General features: G+C 31.4%; 1 protein-coding gene across 3 annotated transcripts; it reads left to right on the top strand.

Annotated features, from left to right (window-relative positions):
* The first annotated feature begins 523 nt into the window (after positions 1-523).
* On the top strand, positions 524-19775 carry LOC139510081 (dual specificity protein phosphatase 12-like). 3 transcript variants are annotated; one of them, XM_071296327.1, is made up of 8 exons: positions 524-621; positions 7377-7653; positions 8384-8497; positions 9787-9920; positions 17216-17300; positions 17977-18151; positions 18520-18568; positions 19469-19775. In XM_071296327.1, the coding sequence occupies exons 1-8, from the start codon at positions 579-581 to the stop codon at positions 19591-19593; spliced, it is 1002 nt and encodes a 333-aa protein (XP_071152428.1). In that variant the 5' UTR covers positions 524-578; the 3' UTR covers positions 19594-19775. The 3 variants fall into 3 exon arrangements, with proteins under 3 accessions (XP_071152428.1, XP_071152430.1, XP_071152429.1); XM_071296329.1 differs by lacking the exon at positions 524-621 and adding an exon at positions 6293-6420; XM_071296328.1 differs by lacking the exon at positions 524-621 and adding an exon at positions 6642-6678.
* The last annotated feature ends 1322 nt before the right edge of the window (positions 19776-21097 follow it).

Below are 21097 nucleotides of genomic sequence, written 5' to 3' on the forward strand. Positions count from 1 at the left end.
GATCGACGAAAATCTGACATTCTGCTATGTCAAAATACATTTACCAAATATCGACAGGATGTAGGACCATAATTTCTCATAATGTTCAGCCAAACATTTAGTTAGAGAGCTACCATTTGATTTTTATGGGGGGGCTAGGATGAAAAATTTTGTCCTGCCTTTTTTTTTTTAGCTGTAATCTCTGTCCTGCCTTTTTATTTTTCACTCTGTTCGGTCCTGCCTTTTTTTTTAGTTTATCCTGACTTTTTTTACCTAAATTGTTGTCCTGACTTTTTTTTTTGCAAGTGTCTCAGTGTCTCATCCTGCCTTTTTTTTTTTACTCAAAACTCCTGTCCTGCCTATTTTTTTCAAATTTCATCCTAGCCCCCCCCCCCCCCCCCCCCTATAAAAATCAAGTGGTAGCTCCCTTATGTGTTAAAGGTTATGACTTGGATGGAGAAGTGTCGCATTTCTGTGGAGCGCAACTGGAAAAAAATATTTTCATATTAAAGTTTGAATTAAAAATAGATTATTGAAAAAAAATATTCTTAAAACGGGGTTAGAATATACATATAATTATTCCAAAAATCGAGCATGACATGACCACGAAGTGCACCACTGTCAGGAGACTCAGAGTTAAGGGTAAGTATAGGCACGGAACTGAATAACATGTCCGACATCTATTCATCGTTTTAATTTTTTTCTTTAAGATAAGATAAGATATTTTTATTTCCAATTATGGGCCCCAAAGGGCATAAACATTACAACATCAATAATTTTTTTCATAATACAATACAAACAATGAGATAATAAAAAAAAAAAAAGTTAAACGAGAACTATTTAAGTTCTTAAAGAATACGTAGATAAAGAATCTATAGTATGTTTTTTTTTTTTTTAATACTAATGCATTTTATTGCAAGTGTGGTTGATATAGATAACAAACAAGCAGCCCAAAAAGAAAAAAAGAAAAATAGATATCCACATATGTATAGTACACAAAAAGTTGGATCAATTAAATATATAATAATTAGCCAAAAAGAAAGTAGAAATTAAACATGTCCATGACTCATCCTGTGTCAGCAGCAAATAGGAAAGCATTATGGTTTCCTAAAGGCAGCCGACACCAGGGGGCGATACCTTATGGGCCATAGGCATGTAAAATGTGTGTAAATGTCTCTTTCCTACCTGTATCAAAAGCAAACAAGGAAGCATCATAGGTAACTTGAATGCAGTTGATACCAGGGGACGATGCCTCAAGGATATAAGAGAACATTTGAATAAATAATATATCTTAACAATTATTTTTTTTTTTAATCGGCTAGTACGTTTGTGATATTCAGATGAATATAATTTTCTATGTCCAATCAAATGTATATACACACATAGATTTCCTTTAACCAATCTTCACTAAGGAAGATGTTTGTATATAAAATTACATATTATTTTAAGTAACTCAACATTTTCTACACTAAATAACCAGATAATTTTGCTTTGACTGTTCATATGATTAAAATAAGAATTATATTGTGCAATACTAGCTAACATACAATTTCTATCATCCTCAAATTTGTTACAATCAAATAGAAAATGAGCCTCATCTTCGACAGTATTGGAAGAACATTTATTACATATTCTGTTAATTCGTGGAATACCCTGATATCTACCTAATTCTATTTGTAATCTATGAGAAGATACACGTAATTTAGTAAAACTTCTTCTAAGTTCAAAATTCTTGATCAATGTTAGATATTTTTCAAAACCAAAATTTGTTTTATATAAAAGGTAGGTTTTCAGTTTACTGTCTGAAAATTTATCTATTTGTTTTTTCCAACAGCTAATAAACAATATTGATAGCTTGGTTTGTATATATTTCTTAAATTTGTATAAGGATTCACAAAATGGAGCATTAACGGCATTTGTATAGTCAATACCAAGTATTTTAAAAACAACATTTATTGAACCATACCATGATGTTATATTCATGTGATGTAGTGTCTTTGATTGTGTATATGCCTCTTTTAATAGAGGAAAATTATTACCTAAATTCTCTAATCTATACCAGTACAATAACATTCCTTTTATAATATTAAAATATATTGGAAATCTTCCAAGTTCAGATAACACTGCAGCATTTGTTGTTTTCTTGTGTACCCCAAGTATAAATTTACAAAATTTTATATGAAGTTTCTCACAGGGTAAACCTGAATATAGTTTTTCAAAAGATATATCTTCCTTCTTACATTTAGAGGAAAGAGAATTAAACATCCCCCATATTTCGCTACCATATAATAAAATAGGTTTTACAGTGTGGTCAAAAACATGAATACTTGTTTTTACATCAGGATTAAGTGATAAAAGATCTTTCCTTAATTTGAAATGAGCTTTCAGGGATTTTTTGTATAGTTCATTTTGAGCATAACTGAATGAACCAGATGAGCTTAAATATAAACCTAGGTATTTGTATTTTGAAACACATTCCAGATTTTTATTCTGAAATGTGAATATCTGTTTTACATGTCTGCCTGCCTTGTTGAAAATCAGCACCTTTGTCTTATTAGTATTCACATTGAGACACCAATCTTTGCAAAATTTATCAAGCATTCCCAGCTTTTCTCGTAGTCCTTCAGCTGATGTAGATAATAAAACAATATCATCAGCATACATTAAACAATGTAGATCTTTGTCATTGACATTAACTGGGTCTCTAGTATCTGACAAATATCTGGGCAAATCATTTATGAATATCTTGAATAAATTCGGACTGAGGTTGTCACCTTGTTTGACTCCAATATCTAATGGGAAAAAATCACTTACTTGATTTTGAATTTTGACACATGATTTGCTAATTTCATACATACTTTTAATAATGTTATAAAAATAAGACCCAGCCCCAATATCTAGTAGTTTAATCTTGATCCCTGTATGTATAACAGTATCAAAAGCCTTCTGAAAATCAACAAAACAGGCAAACAGTCTACCTTCTTTTGAATTACAGTATTTGTTAATAAGACAGTTTAAAATAAACATATGATCTGCAGTTCTGGCTTTCCTTGTGAATCCAATTTGACTATCATGTATAATATTATGTTCCTGAAGAAATTTGTCCAGTCTTAGACTTAATATTCTATTAAAAAGCTTTCCAATTGCACTTGTTATTGTTATTCCTCTATAATTGTTAGGGTCACTTGTATCGTTGCTTTTAAAAATTGGTGTAATATAACCTTCAGCCCAAGATGTTGGGTATATACCTGAAGACAGACAAGTATTAAACATCTGTTGAAAACTTTTTAAAAGGAAAGTCTGTCCATTCTTTATCATATTATTACTAATGTTATCCAAGCCTGATGATTTATTGCATTTTAAGTGTGAAATGGCTTTGGATATTTCAGACTCAGTGATAACGGAGTCCAACTCGTTGAAACATTTTGAGTTTTCTAACTGTTTCAGTTTTTTACATAGCTCTGTATATCTACTTTGAAATTCACCTTTCAGTTGTGACAACTTTTGGAAATGTGATATCAAAGTTGATGGTTGTACTCCACATTTTTTTTTAGTTTCATTTTTTTCCTGTAGTTCATTAATTAAGTTCCAATACAGTTTTGGATTCTCTTCGTGCAAGGAGTCCAGCTGACTAATCAATGATTGTTTGTATTGTTTGTATTTATATTTCCTTAGTTTGGAGTATTCACGATTCAGTTTATAAAAGTGATTTTTGATAATTGGATCATATGGAAATTTTGAATAAATTTTTCCATAATTAAGCAAGTTAGTTCGAGCTTGTTGTAAACTTGCGTCAAACCACTTTTTGTTTTTTTGTTTGTTTGTGTGTTTTTTTAAAGGTCGTTTAAGTGATAGATTTGCTGCTGATAAAAAGATGTTTGAAAGTTTTGATGATGCTTCATCTACTGATGTCTGAGTAAATTGAATTGTGCTGTTGTTGAATTCTAGTATGTAGTTTTGTAGTGTATCTGAAGAAAGTGTTTCTTGAAATTTTATTGCTGAACAGTCAGTCCAGATATAATTAGGTGTCATATTTTTCAACTGGATTGGAATATCATTTTCTCCAGGAACACAATATTTTGCAGATAATTCCCACTCAAGTTTACAATGACAATCAGATAATGTGGGAATAAATCTGGATACTTTAAAATACAGTACATTTTCAAGAATTTCTTCCGACACAGCAACATAATCAACCACACTTGCACCATTGGGGGTATAGCAAGTAAAATTACCAAATGTATCACCAAGAACTCTGCCATTTAAAATTCTTATTTGTTTACTAATGCAAAAATCCAAAACTTCTTTGCCTCTTTGATCAATTTTTTGGTCTCGACTTTTTCTTGTCATAATGTTTTTGTCAGTAGGGTATGTATCAAAAATTGGAGTAAATTTTGAATCATCGTTTACTATAAAGTCATTTTCAGAGCCTATTCTGGCATTAAAATCTCCACATAACAAAATTTCACCCATTTTTTTAAACTGAAAGATATCTTTTTCTATGCATTCAAAAACATCAGAAGAGAGTTCTTGGGTATATTTAGACGTAACAGGGGGGTTGTACAGTACACAAATAAATAGGTCACTTTTAAATCCAAAAAAGGATTTTTCTAATTTAATCCATTGATAATCTGGATTACTGTTAATCAATATTTTGACATGAGGTTTAACGTGACTTTTCTGTAGAATTGCTATACCCCCAAAATGACGGTTATTATTTGATAATTTTCTACATATTGGATGATAATGAAATTTACCAATATTGTGTATTTGGGAATTATATCCCACATGAGTTTCGACTAAAAAAACAATGTCGTAATTCTCTATATGTTTCAGAAAAAGGGGATCCTCTGCTTTATTCATGCCCTTTGAAAATAAGCCACCTATATTCCAATAACCAAATTTTACAGATGATTGGTTTGATTTTGGCATTTTGGTTGATACAATTAAATCTGGTATAAATAATAGAATAGATTTTCTATCTATAAAAAAAAAATAATAATAAAAATTTGTCTCTAAATAAAAGGAAGAGACAACAAGGAAAATATTCAGAAATGTAAATATTTGAAATAAGTAGATTTATTTAGAGGATAGTTTTTACAATGGTTTTCTAAATACAAATAGCCTATGATATAATTACAGATAATTTCTTTTCTATGTATCCTCTTTTAACTGAATAACTATTAAACTGATTTGGGTTGAATAACCTGATATCCTGGGTTAATTCAAGATCAAAAGTATGATTCAAATGTGAAGACTAAAAATAAAAATGAATAAAATAAAATAAAAAAGGCGAACTTTTATACCTAGCAGAGGTTACATATATATGACCATGTAATAGTGTGACTTCTTCACATAATGGCTGTTTCATTTGAAAAATCTATTCAAATGAGAATATGAATTTATCAGCCCAGAAAAAAAGAAGAAATATATAAAGTTGTACATGTATATATAAATTATATGTAAATGACTTTAAAAATGTAAAAGGAAGTCAACATAATGATATGGTAATATGTATAATATTAAAAACAAGTTATTCATGATGACCTCTGCCACGTCCACGTCCACGTCCTCTTGTGTTGCGCGATTTGGATCTACCTCTTGAATTTGGCATGGGAATGTTTAAGGCAGTGTGTATTCCACGCTTTAAGTTTGCCGATAGCTGAGACACGCCAGAGTCAGAGAGATGAAATTTATCTTCACTTAGTAGCTCTGCAATTGGGTTTCCATTTCGCAACATATTGCCATGATCAACAAGTAGAACATCTTTATTGTCATCATATATTTGTTTCAACAAGGCATTTATGATTTGTCCATTTGTGTTGAATATTACACTGTCGAGTCGAGGAGTAGTAAGAGAGATGATGCAACCACTATTTTGCCATTTTTGAAGTGCAAGCTTGACAATATCTTGTATTTCTTCTACACATTGCTGTGGTGATTTTATTTTCAAATCATTCGTCAGGGAATGAAACACTACTAGATTTGGAATTATATCCGATATCTCCAAAATAGCTTGTTTAGTTTCTTCTAAATTGAAAGCAGTAACCTTATTGGTTGTAAATGATGGCGATAGCTTCTCTGCATTGATACGTTTGGTATTGGATGTACCAATTAAAATAATTGTTGGTTTGTTATCAATGTCAAGTTTAGATTTGTCAGTATATTTCGTGTCTGCATTAACAAGATGAAAATCTTCAAATCGAGAAATCATTTGGGAGCGGAGAGAGATATTTTCTTCTTGTAATTTCTCCAAGTGTTGAGTATGTCGTTTTAGAGTATCAGTTAGTTTGTCAATTTCTTCATTTTTGGTTTAAAGAGGTCAAGAAATCGGACGATCTATGCAATATTGAAAGTTGATAAGCGAATCATAAGCTGCTCTGTCAGAGAATCCTTTTAAGCCATTGGCTTTTTGTTATTAAGTTTTCATCATTTGGAAAGGTATTATGTTTGCTCATTATAGCCATGTATTTGTAAAGTGATACTGATACATGATTTGTCTACTTTTCTTTTCCATGACCATGTGCATATTCTTATAGTATTCTCAGTGTTCTATTTCATTTTATTATTATTGCATTGTCATAACAAAAATTATTGTAATCATGTTATGAAATTAAAAATCTGCATTTAAAGTATTTCTATTTCTATACAATGCCATTGAATGGTCAATGTGGATTTATAGAACATTTGAAATAATGTGTGAGTTCGTGTGAGTTTGTGGTCTAGTGGTTAAGACCGATGGCTACAGTGCTGAAGGTCCAGAGTATGATTCTCACTCGGGCTGCTAAAAATATCAGTACATCAGAAGGGTAATTTTCACCCTCTCACACACATCTCTGGTACCCAAACCGGAGTTTAAACTAGAATGGGTACTTTGGGGGCCATCGGTTGGTCAAAGTTGTCCCCTACTTTGACCTGGAGATCAATCTTCTGATATCTCTCTGGTTTGTCTGTTTCCACCAAGTGGCCCGGTGGTTCTCTCCGAGTACTTCGGCTTCCTCCACCATAATAACAGACTTCCCGGTGTCCTAACCCTCCCTTGGGCGGTGTTGGGTGGGGATTGTTCTGGTGGTGGGATAATATTGTAAAGGACACATCTCTATTAATCCTTAGGGAGTGTACATGGATCCGCTGTACCCTTGCAGTCAATCAGGGGGTGCGTCTTAATTGGCGGAATCTCAGTACATACATACATAATGACATAACAACAAACATGTATACATGTAATGCATTTTAAACAACAACAACAACAACAACAACAACAATACTTTATTTTAAGAGGGTTACACAGTTAGCTATATAGCTAATCTTCCCTGAGGCCCTCATCATGAAAAATCAAACAAAATGCAAACTCATTTATATAGGTAGGTAATTTTATTTTTCCTTTCTTTTTTCAGTGAAAAGAATGGCCTTAGATTTGGATGTTATCGTGGACAATTTATATGTTGGAAGTCAACAAGCAACAAAAGATCCCTCTATGTTACTTGAACTGGGTGTTACTCATGTTGTTACAGTCAGTGATGGACCTATCGATAAGATTGTCAATAGTGGTTTCTTTAAATACAAATTTATAGAAGGAATTGACTTTGATATTACTGATCTGCTCCAACGATTCCCTGAAGTAACGGCTTTCATAGAAGAAGGAGTTAAGTCAGGTGCAGTTTTAGTCCACTGGTAGGTAGACTTTAAATTAGTAATCAGACATTTATCAACAATGTCAGAAAAAATTGTTTTGAAATTAAAGAATCAACTATTTTCTGCATCATATGGAGAAAAAAATTGAAATTCTTTCTCATGTACTTCAGAGTTCTCCCTAAGTACTGGACTCATGAAAAACAGTCTGGACTCATCGTATTCAAAATTGGCAAGTCCAAAGATGCATCAAGATTGTTAAAACATGTATCAACTGAGCATTTATGTCATCATTTTATAGCAAAACACGTAGCATTTCCTTGCTCTCTTTATTCAAGGAGATTTAAATAATGAACCTCTGTTAGACTTGCCATAGCTAAAATTGATGAGTTTCTGGACTCACCTTATAAATCTGTAGTGATTCTGTTACCCTGTATTTGTAACTTATGAAATTAAATCCTGTAGAAATTTTTTTGAAGAATGGGTTGAAATTTAATTATATGTCAATTCCCATCTATGTTTTATTTCCCCAATTAACATATTTTCATTTGCATTCACCATTATCTTTAATATTAATGAATTTAAGCAAGGATTTGTCTGGAATTTTGTATACAAATCCTTGATTGATTGATTTTAACCTCATGACCTTTGGTTTTGTTACCTTTTGACAAAAGAGTTATTTTATGACAGTAGATTATATCTTTCATGTCTTTGTTTCAGCCTATTCATGATAAGAATATAAAACTTAAATAATATTATCATATCTTTACAGTGTAGCAGGAGTTTCTAGAAGTGTTACCATGGTGATGGCATATTTGATGGAGAAAAATGGGATGTCTTTTGATGACGCTTTAAAATTAGTGCAACAAAAAAGAAAATATGCAAAGTATGTACCAGTACATGTATTTGGTTCAAATAGTGGTCTCATTGCCCTTATTCCTGAAAATCATCAAACCTTAAGCTAAAAGGGAACTTTCATGATGGTATACTACTAAACCTGTAACAGGAGGGATTGTGCCTGATATTCATATGATGAAGACATAATCTTTCAATCAGTTTAGTTGAGGTCTGGAGCTGGCATGTCAGTAACTGCTAGTAATCTGTTGTTATTTATGTATTATTGTCATTTTGTTTATTTTCTTTTGTTTCATATGCTGACATCGGACTCAGACTTCTCTTAAACTGAGTTTTACTGTGCCTATTGTTGTGTGTTTGTTTTTTCTACATTGGCTAGATGTATAGGGTGAGGAATGAGATCTCAAAAAACATGTTTAACCCTGCCACAATTTTGCGCCTGTCCCAAGTCAGGAGCCTCTGGCCTCTGGAAGTCTTGTATGATTTTTAATTTTAGTTTCTTGTGAATAATTCGGAGTTTAGTATGAGGTCCATTATCACTGAACTTGTATACATATTTGTTTAGGGCCAGTTGAAGGACGCCTCTGGTTGCCGTTGTTTCTTGTTGCATTAAAGACCCATTGGTGGCCTTCTGCTGTTGTCTGCTCTATGGTCGGGTTGTTGTCTCTTTAACATATTCGTCATTTCCATTCTGAATTTTATTTAGTGTTGAAAAGAAAATATTGTTAAAAATTTTTTTTAAGAATCTTCAAGAATACTTAAGTTATATTATAAGACATGTCCCAAATTGTTAAATTTTGAAAAATTTAAAGTTTCATAACTTGAACTGACAAAATCATCAGGGAAGCTTGCCTTTATGTAACAAAACTGTGTGAATAAATTTAGTAAAGAATCTTTAAACTTAAAATTATGTCTTTGCCATGGGTGTATTATCTAACAGACCGACAATTGTATACCATTATATTTATTATACTTCACGTTAAAATGCTATATTTTGATTGGCTAATACAAGGGTGTTAATTTACTCTACAACATAGCTGAGCGGGTGACAATTTTTGAATGTCACCCTCTCGTCAAGACCAATCAAAAATTGTAAATTTAAAGGACAATGGATTGAATTTACATCAAGTAATTAAATACAATGCTTTAGTTCTACGTTTTGGCTCAGATTTTATTATTTGACTGTCAAAATAAAAAAATAAAACATCTTGTCTCACTTTTGTTGTTTTTCTAATAATTGTATACCATTATTATATTATGTCTATTATTAACAGATATACAGTAAATTTCATCTGTGATTTTGTTTTTATCTATTTACAGCCCAAACGATGGATTTATTAAGCAGCTGAAACTGTATGAGAAAATGAAATGTAGATTAGATCCATCAGATGAGGAATACAGAGTATACAGATTGTCAAGTTTAGCAATAACTATGCAGGGACATCAACCCAAAGGTATCCATACTTTATTTGACAGAAAAGATGAAAGGAAGTTTAAAGGCAGTCTTTTCAGATTGTTTTCAGTGATTTTTGTTACTGGTGCTTTGTCATCATTCCTTATATATATATTTTTTATGTAATAGTATTAAGTTTTTTTCATCTTCATCCTCTGATATTAGTTCAAGAATATTAGGTCCAAGGACACAATTATCGTTCTTTGGTTTTCGTTGTCAATGAATATAGTCCATAGGGTGAACAGTGTATAACTTGCAACTTTTTTTTGATACTTTTTCCCAATTAATTTCTTGATATTTAATGCAAGAAATATTAAGTAAGGGGATGAAATTACATGTTAAAAAATTTTGGTGCTGAATCTTTATGTTAAGTAGTGATTTGGTCCAGTTAAAAAAGGTCAAATTTTAGTACGTCTGAAGCTTTCAAACTGAATTTTAGACCCCCTTATCACAGAATTGTCAATATTTGGAGTTAGAGCTGGTAGAAGTTTCTGTAATTTTGATATTATTTGTCCCACTAGTAGTACACTACACTGTAAAAAAAAATTGGAGAAAGAGCAAGTGCGATTTTTTTAATTTGAATTTATTGTCTGAAAGAAATGGACTACGAAATAACTGTGTTCTCGGGCCTAAGAGTCACATCAATCAAAATAAATGTAACATGTTTAATTCTATTGGTCCAAGTGAATTTAGCATAATTGAGGTTTATCTGCTAGATTTTTTTTTTTTTTTTTTTATATAGATGTATATTTCAGTTGTTACTCTATAAGTTTGAAGTTATGTATTTTTATGCCCCACCTACGTTAGTACTTGGGCATTATGTTTCCTGGTCTGTGTGTGCGTTCGTTCATCTGTATGTCTGTCCCACTTCAGGTTAAAGTTTTTGGTTCATGAAGTTTTTGATGGAGTTGAAGTCCAATCAACTTGAAACTTGGTATACATGTTCCCTATGATATGATCTTTCTAATTTTAATGCCAAATTAGATTTTTTACCCCAACTTCACAGTTCACTGAACATTGAAAATGATAGTGCAAGTTTCAGGTTAAAGTTTTTGGTCATGATAGTTTTTGATGAAGTTGAAGGTTAGTCCAAATGACTTGAAAATTTGTACACATGTTCCTTATGGTAAGATCTTTTTAATTTAAATGCCAAATTAGATTTTTGGTGCCAATTTTAAGACTTCAATAGAATGATTAGCTTGTCATTCTATCTTTCCTTGAGTTATGTCACTTCCTTCTCTATCTCTAGAAATGAATTTATTTGTTTTACATTACAAAAATTGTTTAAAAATTAGGCCATTTAATTGATTTTTTCCCCATTTTTCATGAGAGGGCCTTCTATAGCAGTCTCTCAGGTATTGGTTTTGCCATTGTTGAAGTCCAAACGGTTCACTATATTTCCTTTCATTCACTTTATTTGAACTTTGTTGGTTAGGTGTCTCATTGTCAATCATACCATATCTCCTTATTTTTATATAATCTTATTTTGATACAATATTTTTATATAATCTTATTTTGATACAATATTTTTATATAATCTTATTTTGATACAATATTTTTATATAATCTTATTTTGATACAATATTTTTATATAATCTTATTTTGATACAATATTTTTATTTATCATATGTTTAGTAGTAAATACAGTAGTTTTGCATATGTGATAAATAGCCTGCTGTTTAATCCATATCGCGCAACTTTGATGCACACCCTTTATCACATACCCTTTATCACACCCCTACCCTTTATCGCATACCCTTTATCACACCCCTACTTTTTTTTTTTTTTTTTTTTTTACATAAAGTCAGTTTTGGTTCTTTTTTTTGCTTAAGAAAATTTTTCCTCAAAATAGGTAAATTTTTTGAATGACGTCATTGTTTGGTATGTGATGTCACAAACGTCGAGTTTTCATATTATACATTTGTATGTGACGTCACGTACGTCAAGTTTTCATATTTTTTGGCACACTAAATGCAACTATGAAAAATACAAAACACACAAATTAATACAATAATAAACAAAATATTTTTAAAACAACAGCACGCAAATTGTAAGGTAACCCAGTTGCTTCGGATAAGTAATTGAGCAGTTCTTTTAAGGCCTTTGAAACAAAACAAAAGTAGAACTGGAGGTAACCCAGTGCTATGGATCAGAAAACAATTCATATAATATAATACTCCTCTGTTGAAATATATGATAAAGTGGATAATACATGGCAAAATCCGTATCACATGCCGTATCACCCTCGACCAATATCATCCCTCGGGCCTAAAGACCCTAGGGCTGATATTGATGTCTCGTGATGATACGACATATGATACGGACTTTGCCATGTATTATTCTCTATATAATCTTATTTTGATACAATATTTTTATATAAATCTTATTTTGATACAATATTTTTATATAAATCTTATTTTGATACAATATTTTTATGTAAAACTTATTTTGATACAATGTTTTTATATAAAACTTATTTTGATACAATATTTTTATATAAATCTTATTTTGATACAATATTTTTATATAAATCTTATTTTGATACAAAAATTTTATATAAAACTTATTTTGATACAATATTTTTATATAAAACTTATTTTGATACAATATTTTTATATAAAACTTATTTTGATACAATATTTTTATATAAAACTTATTTTGATACATATTAAACAATTAATGGTGTTTTTTATCATTTAATCTTATACTCACAAATTTAATGATTACATTTTTGATTAAGAAGAGCTTGTCTCTCAACAATATTATCACATAAAAATAAAATAAAAAATTGTTTGTACAAAAATTTATGATAAATAAAGTGTAATTTTTGTTGTTATTATGTCTATGTCTTTGTTAACATGATTTTATATACCCAATTTTAAAGACCGCACACATTTTTTTGCAGTTGTATATTGGTATCCCGTTGTCTTCGTTGTCCGCATCATCCGAATACACTTAGTTTCCGGACAATAACTTTAGTTTAAGTGAATGGATCTCTATGAAATTTAAACACAAGGTTTGAAACTAGAAAAGGAAGGTTGGATTGATTTTGGGGGTTATGGTCCTAACAGTTTAGGAATTAAGGGCCTAAAAAGGGGTCCTTATAAGCATTTTCTAGTTTCCAGACAATAACAAGTGTATAAGTGTATGGATCTTTTTGAAATTGTACCACAAGGTTCCATACCAAAAAAGGAAAGTTGGGAATGATTTTGGGGGTAATCGCTGTAACTGTTTAGGAATTAGGGGCCAAAAAAATACTTTTCAAATACTTTGTATAAATTGCTTATTTCTTGACCAATTTCAATGTGGTTTTATTCATGAATTTTTGTTTTTATTATGTCCCACCTACGATAGCATTATGTTTTTTGGTCTGTGCGTCCATTCCTAAGTCCATTCGTCAGTCTGTCCAGCTTCAGTTTAAGTTTTTGGCTAAGGTAGTTTTTGATAAAGTTGAAGTCCAATCAACTCTAAACGTAGTACACATGTTTCCTATGATATGATCTTTCTAATTTTTATGCCAAATTAGATTTTTGACCCCAATTTCATGGTCCACTGAACATAGAAAATGAAAGTGCAAGTTTCAGGTTAAAGTTTTTGGTCAAGGTAGTTTTTGATGAAGTTGAAGTTCAATCAATGTGAAACTTGTTACACATGCTCTCTATGATATGATCTTTCTAATTTAAATGCCAAACTAAATTTTTACCACAATTTCACATTCCACTGACCATAGTAAATGATAGTGCAAGTAGGGCATCCATGTATTGTGAACACATTCTTGTTTTTATTTTGCTGAATCTAACCATGTATCAACTTTTTAGATTTTGGCCCGTTTTATTAATTGGTCCACATTGAGGTCCAAATGGTCCAAAATTAAACTTTGTATGATTTCATCAAAAATTGAATTATTTGAGTTCTTTGATATGTAGAATCTAACCATGTATTTAGATTTTTAATTTTTGGTCCTGTCTTCAAATCCATCTACACTGAGGTCCATATGGTCCAAAATTAAACTTAGTTTGATTCTAATAAAAATTGAATTCTTGGGGTTCTTTGATATGCTGAATCTAAACATGTATTTAGATTTTTGATTATGTGGACAATTTTCAAGTTGTTCCAAATCGAAGTCCAAAATTAAACTTTGTTTGACTTCAACAAAATTTGAAAATATGGGTTTTTTTTATATGCTGAAACTAACCATGCATTCAGATTTTGATTTTTTGGTCCTGTTATCAAATTGGTCCACATTGAGGTGAAAAGGGTTTCCAAAATTAAACTTTGTTTAATTTCATAAAACAATTGAATTCTTGGTGTTCCTTGATATGCTGAATCTAACCATGTATTTAGATTTTGGATATTGGACCAGGTGTCAGAAACCTATTCTGTGTCAAATATTTAATCACAATCCAAATTAAGAGCTGTATTAAGCTTGAATGTTGTGTCCATACTTGCCCCAACTTTTCAGGGTTTGACCTCTGTGGTCGTATCAAGCTGTGCCCTGCAGAGCATTTTATTTATTAATTATATTGGTGTATTTTAATATGTCATTGAGTAAATGTCTATATATACATGTAGACATGTACATTGTACTTTCCTTTATGAAGCTTTTGCAATTTTATACAGTATTGATGTTATTTTCATTATTTAATTGAGTGTAAACAGTTGAGAAAGTATTTTGAATTAAAGTATTTTATATGAAATTTTTTTTAAGTTTTATTCAAAAACTTTCCAGTTACATGTATCAATATGACCTTATCCATTTGAATTAAGGTGGTACATAACACTACAGGGAGATAACTCTGTAAAAATCAGCTTAACATTTTAATAACGTTGTATTGTTAATGAAATATTAAGCTTCTCAATGATCAAAATTAGTGTTTGTCAAACTACTATATAACCAATGAAATTTTTCTGATAAAGTGGTCAAAGTAAACATCTATTTAAAATTGAATGAAAATTAAACGAGCCAAATTAATATTAGTCAAGGTTTTTGGTACCACCTTAATGCTGGCTTATATCTCTGGGTTTCCTTAATTTAAATAGTGATTGTAACTATCCATTACTTGAATAATAACTTGCTCTTACAACTACTTTGCATTTACTAGTCTTGGTTTATTTTCTCTCTATTCAGGGGCGGATGCAGGAATTTTCGAAAGGGGGGGGTGCTAACCCAGGGCACCCAGGGCAAAGGGGGGGGTGCAAAACATATGTCCCGATACAAATGCATTGATCGGCAAAAATAAAGGGGGGGGGTGCGCACCCCCGGAACCCCCCCACCTGGATCCGCCACTGCTATTTGATTTTCAGGTTAAACCAAAACCTATTTGATTTGGTGATAAGGTGATTGGCGTCATGTTTATTGACAATGTTTTAATTTTTACATAGGTACTTTCTGAGATTTTATGCTGATAAGATAATTTTTTTTTCTCTTTTTATGTAGTTTTTGACTTATATATAAACAAGAATGTGTTACCAGTACACAGAGGTCCCACTCGCACTATCATTTTCTATGTTCAGTTGACCATGAAATTGGGGTCAAAACTCTTGTTTGGCATTAAAATTAGAAAGATCATATCATAAGGAACATGCGTACTAAGTTTCAAGTTGATTGGACTTCAACTTCACCAAAAACTACCTTGACCAAAAACTTTAACCTGAAGCAGGACGAACGGACGAACGGATGGACAAATGAACAGACGGACGAACGGACGTACAGACCAGAAAACATCGTAGGTGGGGCATAAAAAAGAAGATGTGGTATGGCAATATATATAAAAAAGAAGATGTGGTATGATTGCCAATTAGACAACTCTTTACTAGAGACCAAATGACACAGAAACTAACAACTATGGGTCATCATATAGCCTTCAACAATGAGCAAAGCACATACCAAATAGTCAGCTATTAAAGGCCCTGAAATGACAAATATAAAGCAATTCAAACGAGAAAACTAACACCCTTATGATTAACAGGTCAATTCATATTTGCTATGAAATTCCCAGCTTGAACAACCTAATTTGGAGTTGTTGCCCGTGAAAAAATATTTTGTATGAAATTATCAGTTTTTGGTCATTTTAAAGATATAAAAGAGGAAATTTTAAAAAGGATAATTGTTTCTAAAAGTAAAACCTACAAATAAGGCAAACATGACAGAAATCCTCAATTGATCCCTTATATGAGTTATTGCCCTTGAAGAAGGGTTGTTATCATTTTGTTGTTGTTGCAGAAACTAAAAAATAGAGAGAAACTTTGCTTGGCATAAATGTTTAGCAATGCAAGACCCAAAAATAATTCTTCATGACTGAAATTGTCAATCAACTCCTTATGTTAGAGTTATTGCCCTTAAAGAATGAGTTTTTGATAAATTTGCAAAAACTATGATAGATTGAGAGAACCTTTAAATGGCATGTTCAAAAATGCATTGATAGACATTAAACAGCAAAATAATAATTGATTCTGATCTTCCCACAAACTCAAGGTGAGCGATTCAGGCTCTGAGTAACCTCTTGTTTTAATGTTTTAACCTTGAACTACAATATTACAATAGTAAATATTGAATTGAATAACACTGTTGTATGAATACTTTTCTTTCTGAGGTGTTCTTAGTGTTTCTTAGAGGTGAAAATAATTCTTTTCTTTTTCTTTTGAAAAATTTTGGCAGCAAGTTCTTAGTTCCTATTCATAGTAAGTCATATAAACATATATCAACAGAAATGCTTAGCAACCGCATAAAAAAAGTCTACTTCAGGAATGAAAAGCAAAATTAAATATTAAAAAAAACACCAAAATCGGCAACTCATAAACAAGACATAAAATCAAAAGAAAACGAAGATGAAATAATAAAATAATCACATAACATAATTGGTAACCATGGTTCTATTTTCCTAAGTTCCTCATGCTATCATCAGGACGTAGTCTTACTATTGATGTTCAAACACTTATGATAGATTGATTGATTGTTGGTGTTAAGACTTCTTTCAGCACACTAATGACTGCATTGTCATTGTTTGGAGAAGTCACAGTAAACTGAGAAAATCAGGACTTTTATTTCATTTGTTTGTTCTGCATCAATTATATGGCTAATTAAGATTTAACCCACCTTGTAAGTTCTGCATCAATTGTATGGCTAATAAAGATTTTAACCCACCTTGTAAGCTCTGCATCAATTGTATGGCTAATAAAGATTTTAACCCACCTTGTAAGAAATGGCTGGTCCTTATGCCTGGTATGAAAGAGAAGAGAATCACTCGATCTTGTGTAAATTATCTATCATTTTTAACTGTACCTTTTTCATTTTAGATGCAGGTATGTTTTTGCCTGGAGATTTAACAGATACACCAACAGCTAATGATAGTGACATTATCTTTAGATGTAAAAAGTGTAGGTTAGTTTAAAAAAAATTTATTCTACAAATAACTTACTTGGCAAACTTTTCCAAGGAACAGAGATTATATTACAATTTATTTGCTGGAGAATCAATTATGAAATATTCCCATTGTTTTACAAGAAGGGCTAGAGATACCAGAGGGACATTCAAACTCATAGACCTAAAATAAACATGACAATGCCATGGCTAAAAAAGAAAAAGACAAACAGACAAATAATAGTATACAAGACACAACATAGAAATTAAAAACTAGGCAACACAAATCCCACCAAAAACTTGGGGTGAAATCAGGTGCTCCAGAAGGGTAAGCAGTAAAATTACTCTTCCTATTGAAATTTTTTCTATATAAAGACAGGAAATTTGTAAATTGTGTTGTCTATTGTCATTAATTAATTAATGTTTTTTTTTTTTTTTGGGGGGGGGGGGGAGGGAGGGGTTATGATGTTGTTTGCAGTTTTTTTTTTTATTGTCTTGACTCACTCTTGAGTGTTAATTTTATTTAATACTTTTTTATACATGGAGATTTACATGTTGCTTAGAAACCTGTCTATTGTTGAAAGTTGATCTTAAGATATCTTGGTTCTTTCTTTATTGTTGTGTTGCTGACTTATTGAAGTATATCCCACATATCCTTCAATTCTTATACAGAGGCTTGTATATGTTTACTTTTCAGACAGCCATTATTTAACCGATCTTGTTTCTATAAACATACTGTAGGACCAGGAGAAGCAGCATTTGATTGGAGAGGAGCATCAAATACTGAAAAATCTACAGAAATTTGTGATAAATCAATCTTTATACATCCTGTTCAGTGGATGAAACAATCCATTATTGACACAGAAGGCAAGGTAAATATTCAGATTAACAAATATACTATAATCTAAGGTTAGTATTAAAAGTAGAGAACTACCCCAAAAGGCAACAGTGTGAAAATACTAATGAACTAAACAAGTTGCAGATTATTATCCTCCCTAAAATGTCTCAGGGCCTACCGGATTTAAGCAGATCCTGCTCCTCACATATCGCCCATCATGATGCTCAAATAACTGCCATACCATAAAATAACAAAAGACTCATGACTAACTGGGACAGGCATGTAAAAATGTTTGACACTGATTTTTTTCCTAAATATTTATCGTTATAATTAATTTTTTAATTTGTTTTATTTTCAATGTTAAAATATTTGTATGTATTAACTCTCATTTATTTTTTTCAGCTATCTTGTCCAAAATGCAGTGCTAAAGTAGGATCCTATGTCTGGCATGGTATGTAAAATCTATTTTTAGGCTAATTTTTAAATTAAAGTTTTCCTTTATATTAGTCATTCCTTCATTTTATTGATGTAATGCCAGAGCTTATGCATCTATCTTGATAATGCAGAAAATATACAAACTGATGATCTATAACTTAAATGTGCTTGTAACAAATTGCTGTTAGTAAAATTGAGCACACTATCATATATTGCTCTTATAATAAGTGAAATCTACAGATTCTACCACTACATAAAGTGTGCCCGTAGTTTGCCTATAACTGCTTTCATCCATTTCATTTGAACTATGATGGATAGTTGTCTCATTGGCAACGATACCACAACTCCTTAAGGTGGCTTGTGTGTCTTCCTCCATAGTAGCAAATAATAATTGGTCTAGATCTCTAATGGAATGTGCAAATTTTGAGAGTAGCATGTAATTCATGCATAAGACTTTTAATGATAATATGAAATTATGTGATCTTACTAATTTTAAAGCCAAATTACCCCATTTTCACGGTCCACTGAACATAGAAAATGATGGTGTGGATTGGGCATCCGTGTACAGGGGACACATTCTTGTTCATATCTGAAAGCATTTTATCTTAAAAAAATTTATCACACTGAACTGGATTTTCCATGCATAATCTATACAAATCTGACAATTTTGAACAACCTGTAGCAAGAAAAAATGTCCAGTAACCCATATGCTTTTTATTACATTTTTGAAAAAAGCATGATCAAAATCTTCATTTTGACAAATTATTGAAGTAATCTATGGATTTTAATTAGGATCTATAGTTGTTAATTTCTGTGTCATTTGGTCTCTTGTGGAGACTTGCCGTAATTTTTAGATATACAATATATGTACATTGTCAGAAAATATAAAATTTATTTGTAAACATTTTTTTTGCAGGAGAGCAGTGTCCATGTGGAGAATGGGTTATCCCTGCATTCCATATACAAACATCTAAAGTTGATGAATGTAAACCTATACAGACAGATATCAGAAACCGTGTAGAACCAGGACAAACTACATGAGGAACAAGGTGGGGTCAGCTGTTAAATGGGACAAGGAACCAGATCTATACTCATTCAATGAATCTCTTGATTTATAGAAGAAAAACTAATAAAAAGACTAAGTTTTTGTGATGGGAATATTGTGAATATAGATTGTATATAAAAGCTGTTACTTATCATCAATAAATATGTACATTACCTAACCAGTATTTTCTTCTTATTATTATTCATGTTTTTCCTGCTCTTTTACCTCATGTATCATGACCAAGTAATAACTTGTATCAAAGTTAGGAAGAAAGGGAATAAGAGTGCACACTTTGAAATGTCTCGCCTTCTTTACTAACCATTGTTTTTTTTATGTTAATAGTCGTAAATATAAAGCTTTACTAAAACTATCATATAAACTTAATATGATCCAAGAAAAGGAGGTTATAAACCACACGAGAAATACATGTACACCTTGCAATCATTTGATTTACTAAATATAGCTGACCTAATGCTTATAGTTTCAAAGAAACAGACTTAACCAAGAAAACTAAACATTGACCAATGAACCATGAAAATGAGGTTAAGGTCGTATGTACCAATGTTAGGCAGACATGAACAGCTTACAATCTTTCCATACAACAAATTATAGTTTAGGAAAAACAGACCAAAAAACAAAAACCTTAACACTGAGCAATGAAGCGTGAAAATGAGGTCAAATAAAACCTACAAGACTGACAGGTACATCATGAAATATTTCTATACACTAAATATAGTTGACCTTTTGCATATAGTATAAAAAAAAACTAACTTTGACCACTGAACCATGAAAATGAGGTCAAGGTCAGATGACACCTTCCAGTTTGACATGTACACCTTACATTCCTTCCATACACCAAATATACTAGAACTATTGCTTAAAGTATCTGTGATATGGACTTGACCAACAAAACTTAACCTTGTTTACTGATCCATGAAATGAGGCCAAGGTCAAATAAAACTGGATGATGGGCATGAGGACCATGCAAGGTATGCACATACCAAATATAGTTATCCTATTACTCATAATAAGAGAAATTAATTTTTTTTGTAAATAGTCACTTAGGTCAAGGACAATGGACATGTGACAGACAAAAAACTTCAAAACATGAGGCATCTATATACAAAGTATGAAGCATCCAGGTCTTCCACCTTCTAAAATATCAAGCTTTTAAGATGTTACTATCCCTATGTCAAGCTTTCTATGACTGGACAAAAACTAATTTGTGCAAAGGTTGACTTGCTATCTTATTACTTTTTAACCAACATGTGTACATACAGCTCCATTGTTTATTTCTTGCCTACCATCAATGAATGTTGAACAAATGAATGCCAGACTCAAGAAGGCTAATCTGACAGCAGCGGCATTAGCTTCTTTAACAGTCATAATTTAGAATGTAAACAAGCTATATAATCAATATCTTGTAAAAAGATGCCTCATCTGTTGTCCTTGACCTCATTTTTATGGTGCAATGACCATTTTTAAACTGTTTAGCTTTTT

This window comes from Mytilus edulis, chromosome 2, assembly GCF_963676685.1.
Source record: "Mytilus edulis chromosome 2, xbMytEdul2.2, whole genome shotgun sequence".
NCBI lineage: Eukaryota > Metazoa > Mollusca > Bivalvia > Mytilida > Mytilidae > Mytilus > Mytilus edulis.

Coding starts and splice junctions, on each gene's coding strand:
- LOC139510081 (XM_071296327.1), top strand. CDS start 579: ATGACCACGAAGTGCACCACTGTCAGGAGACTCAGAGTTAAGG. Junction 9,921..17,215: donor GCAGGGACATCAACCCAAAG/GTATCCATACTT, acceptor TTTTCATTTTAG/ATGCAGGTATGTTTTTGCCT. Junction 17,301..17,976: donor TTTAGATGTAAAAAGTGTAG/GTTAGTTTAAAA, acceptor TTTACTTTTCAG/ACAGCCATTATTTAACCGAT.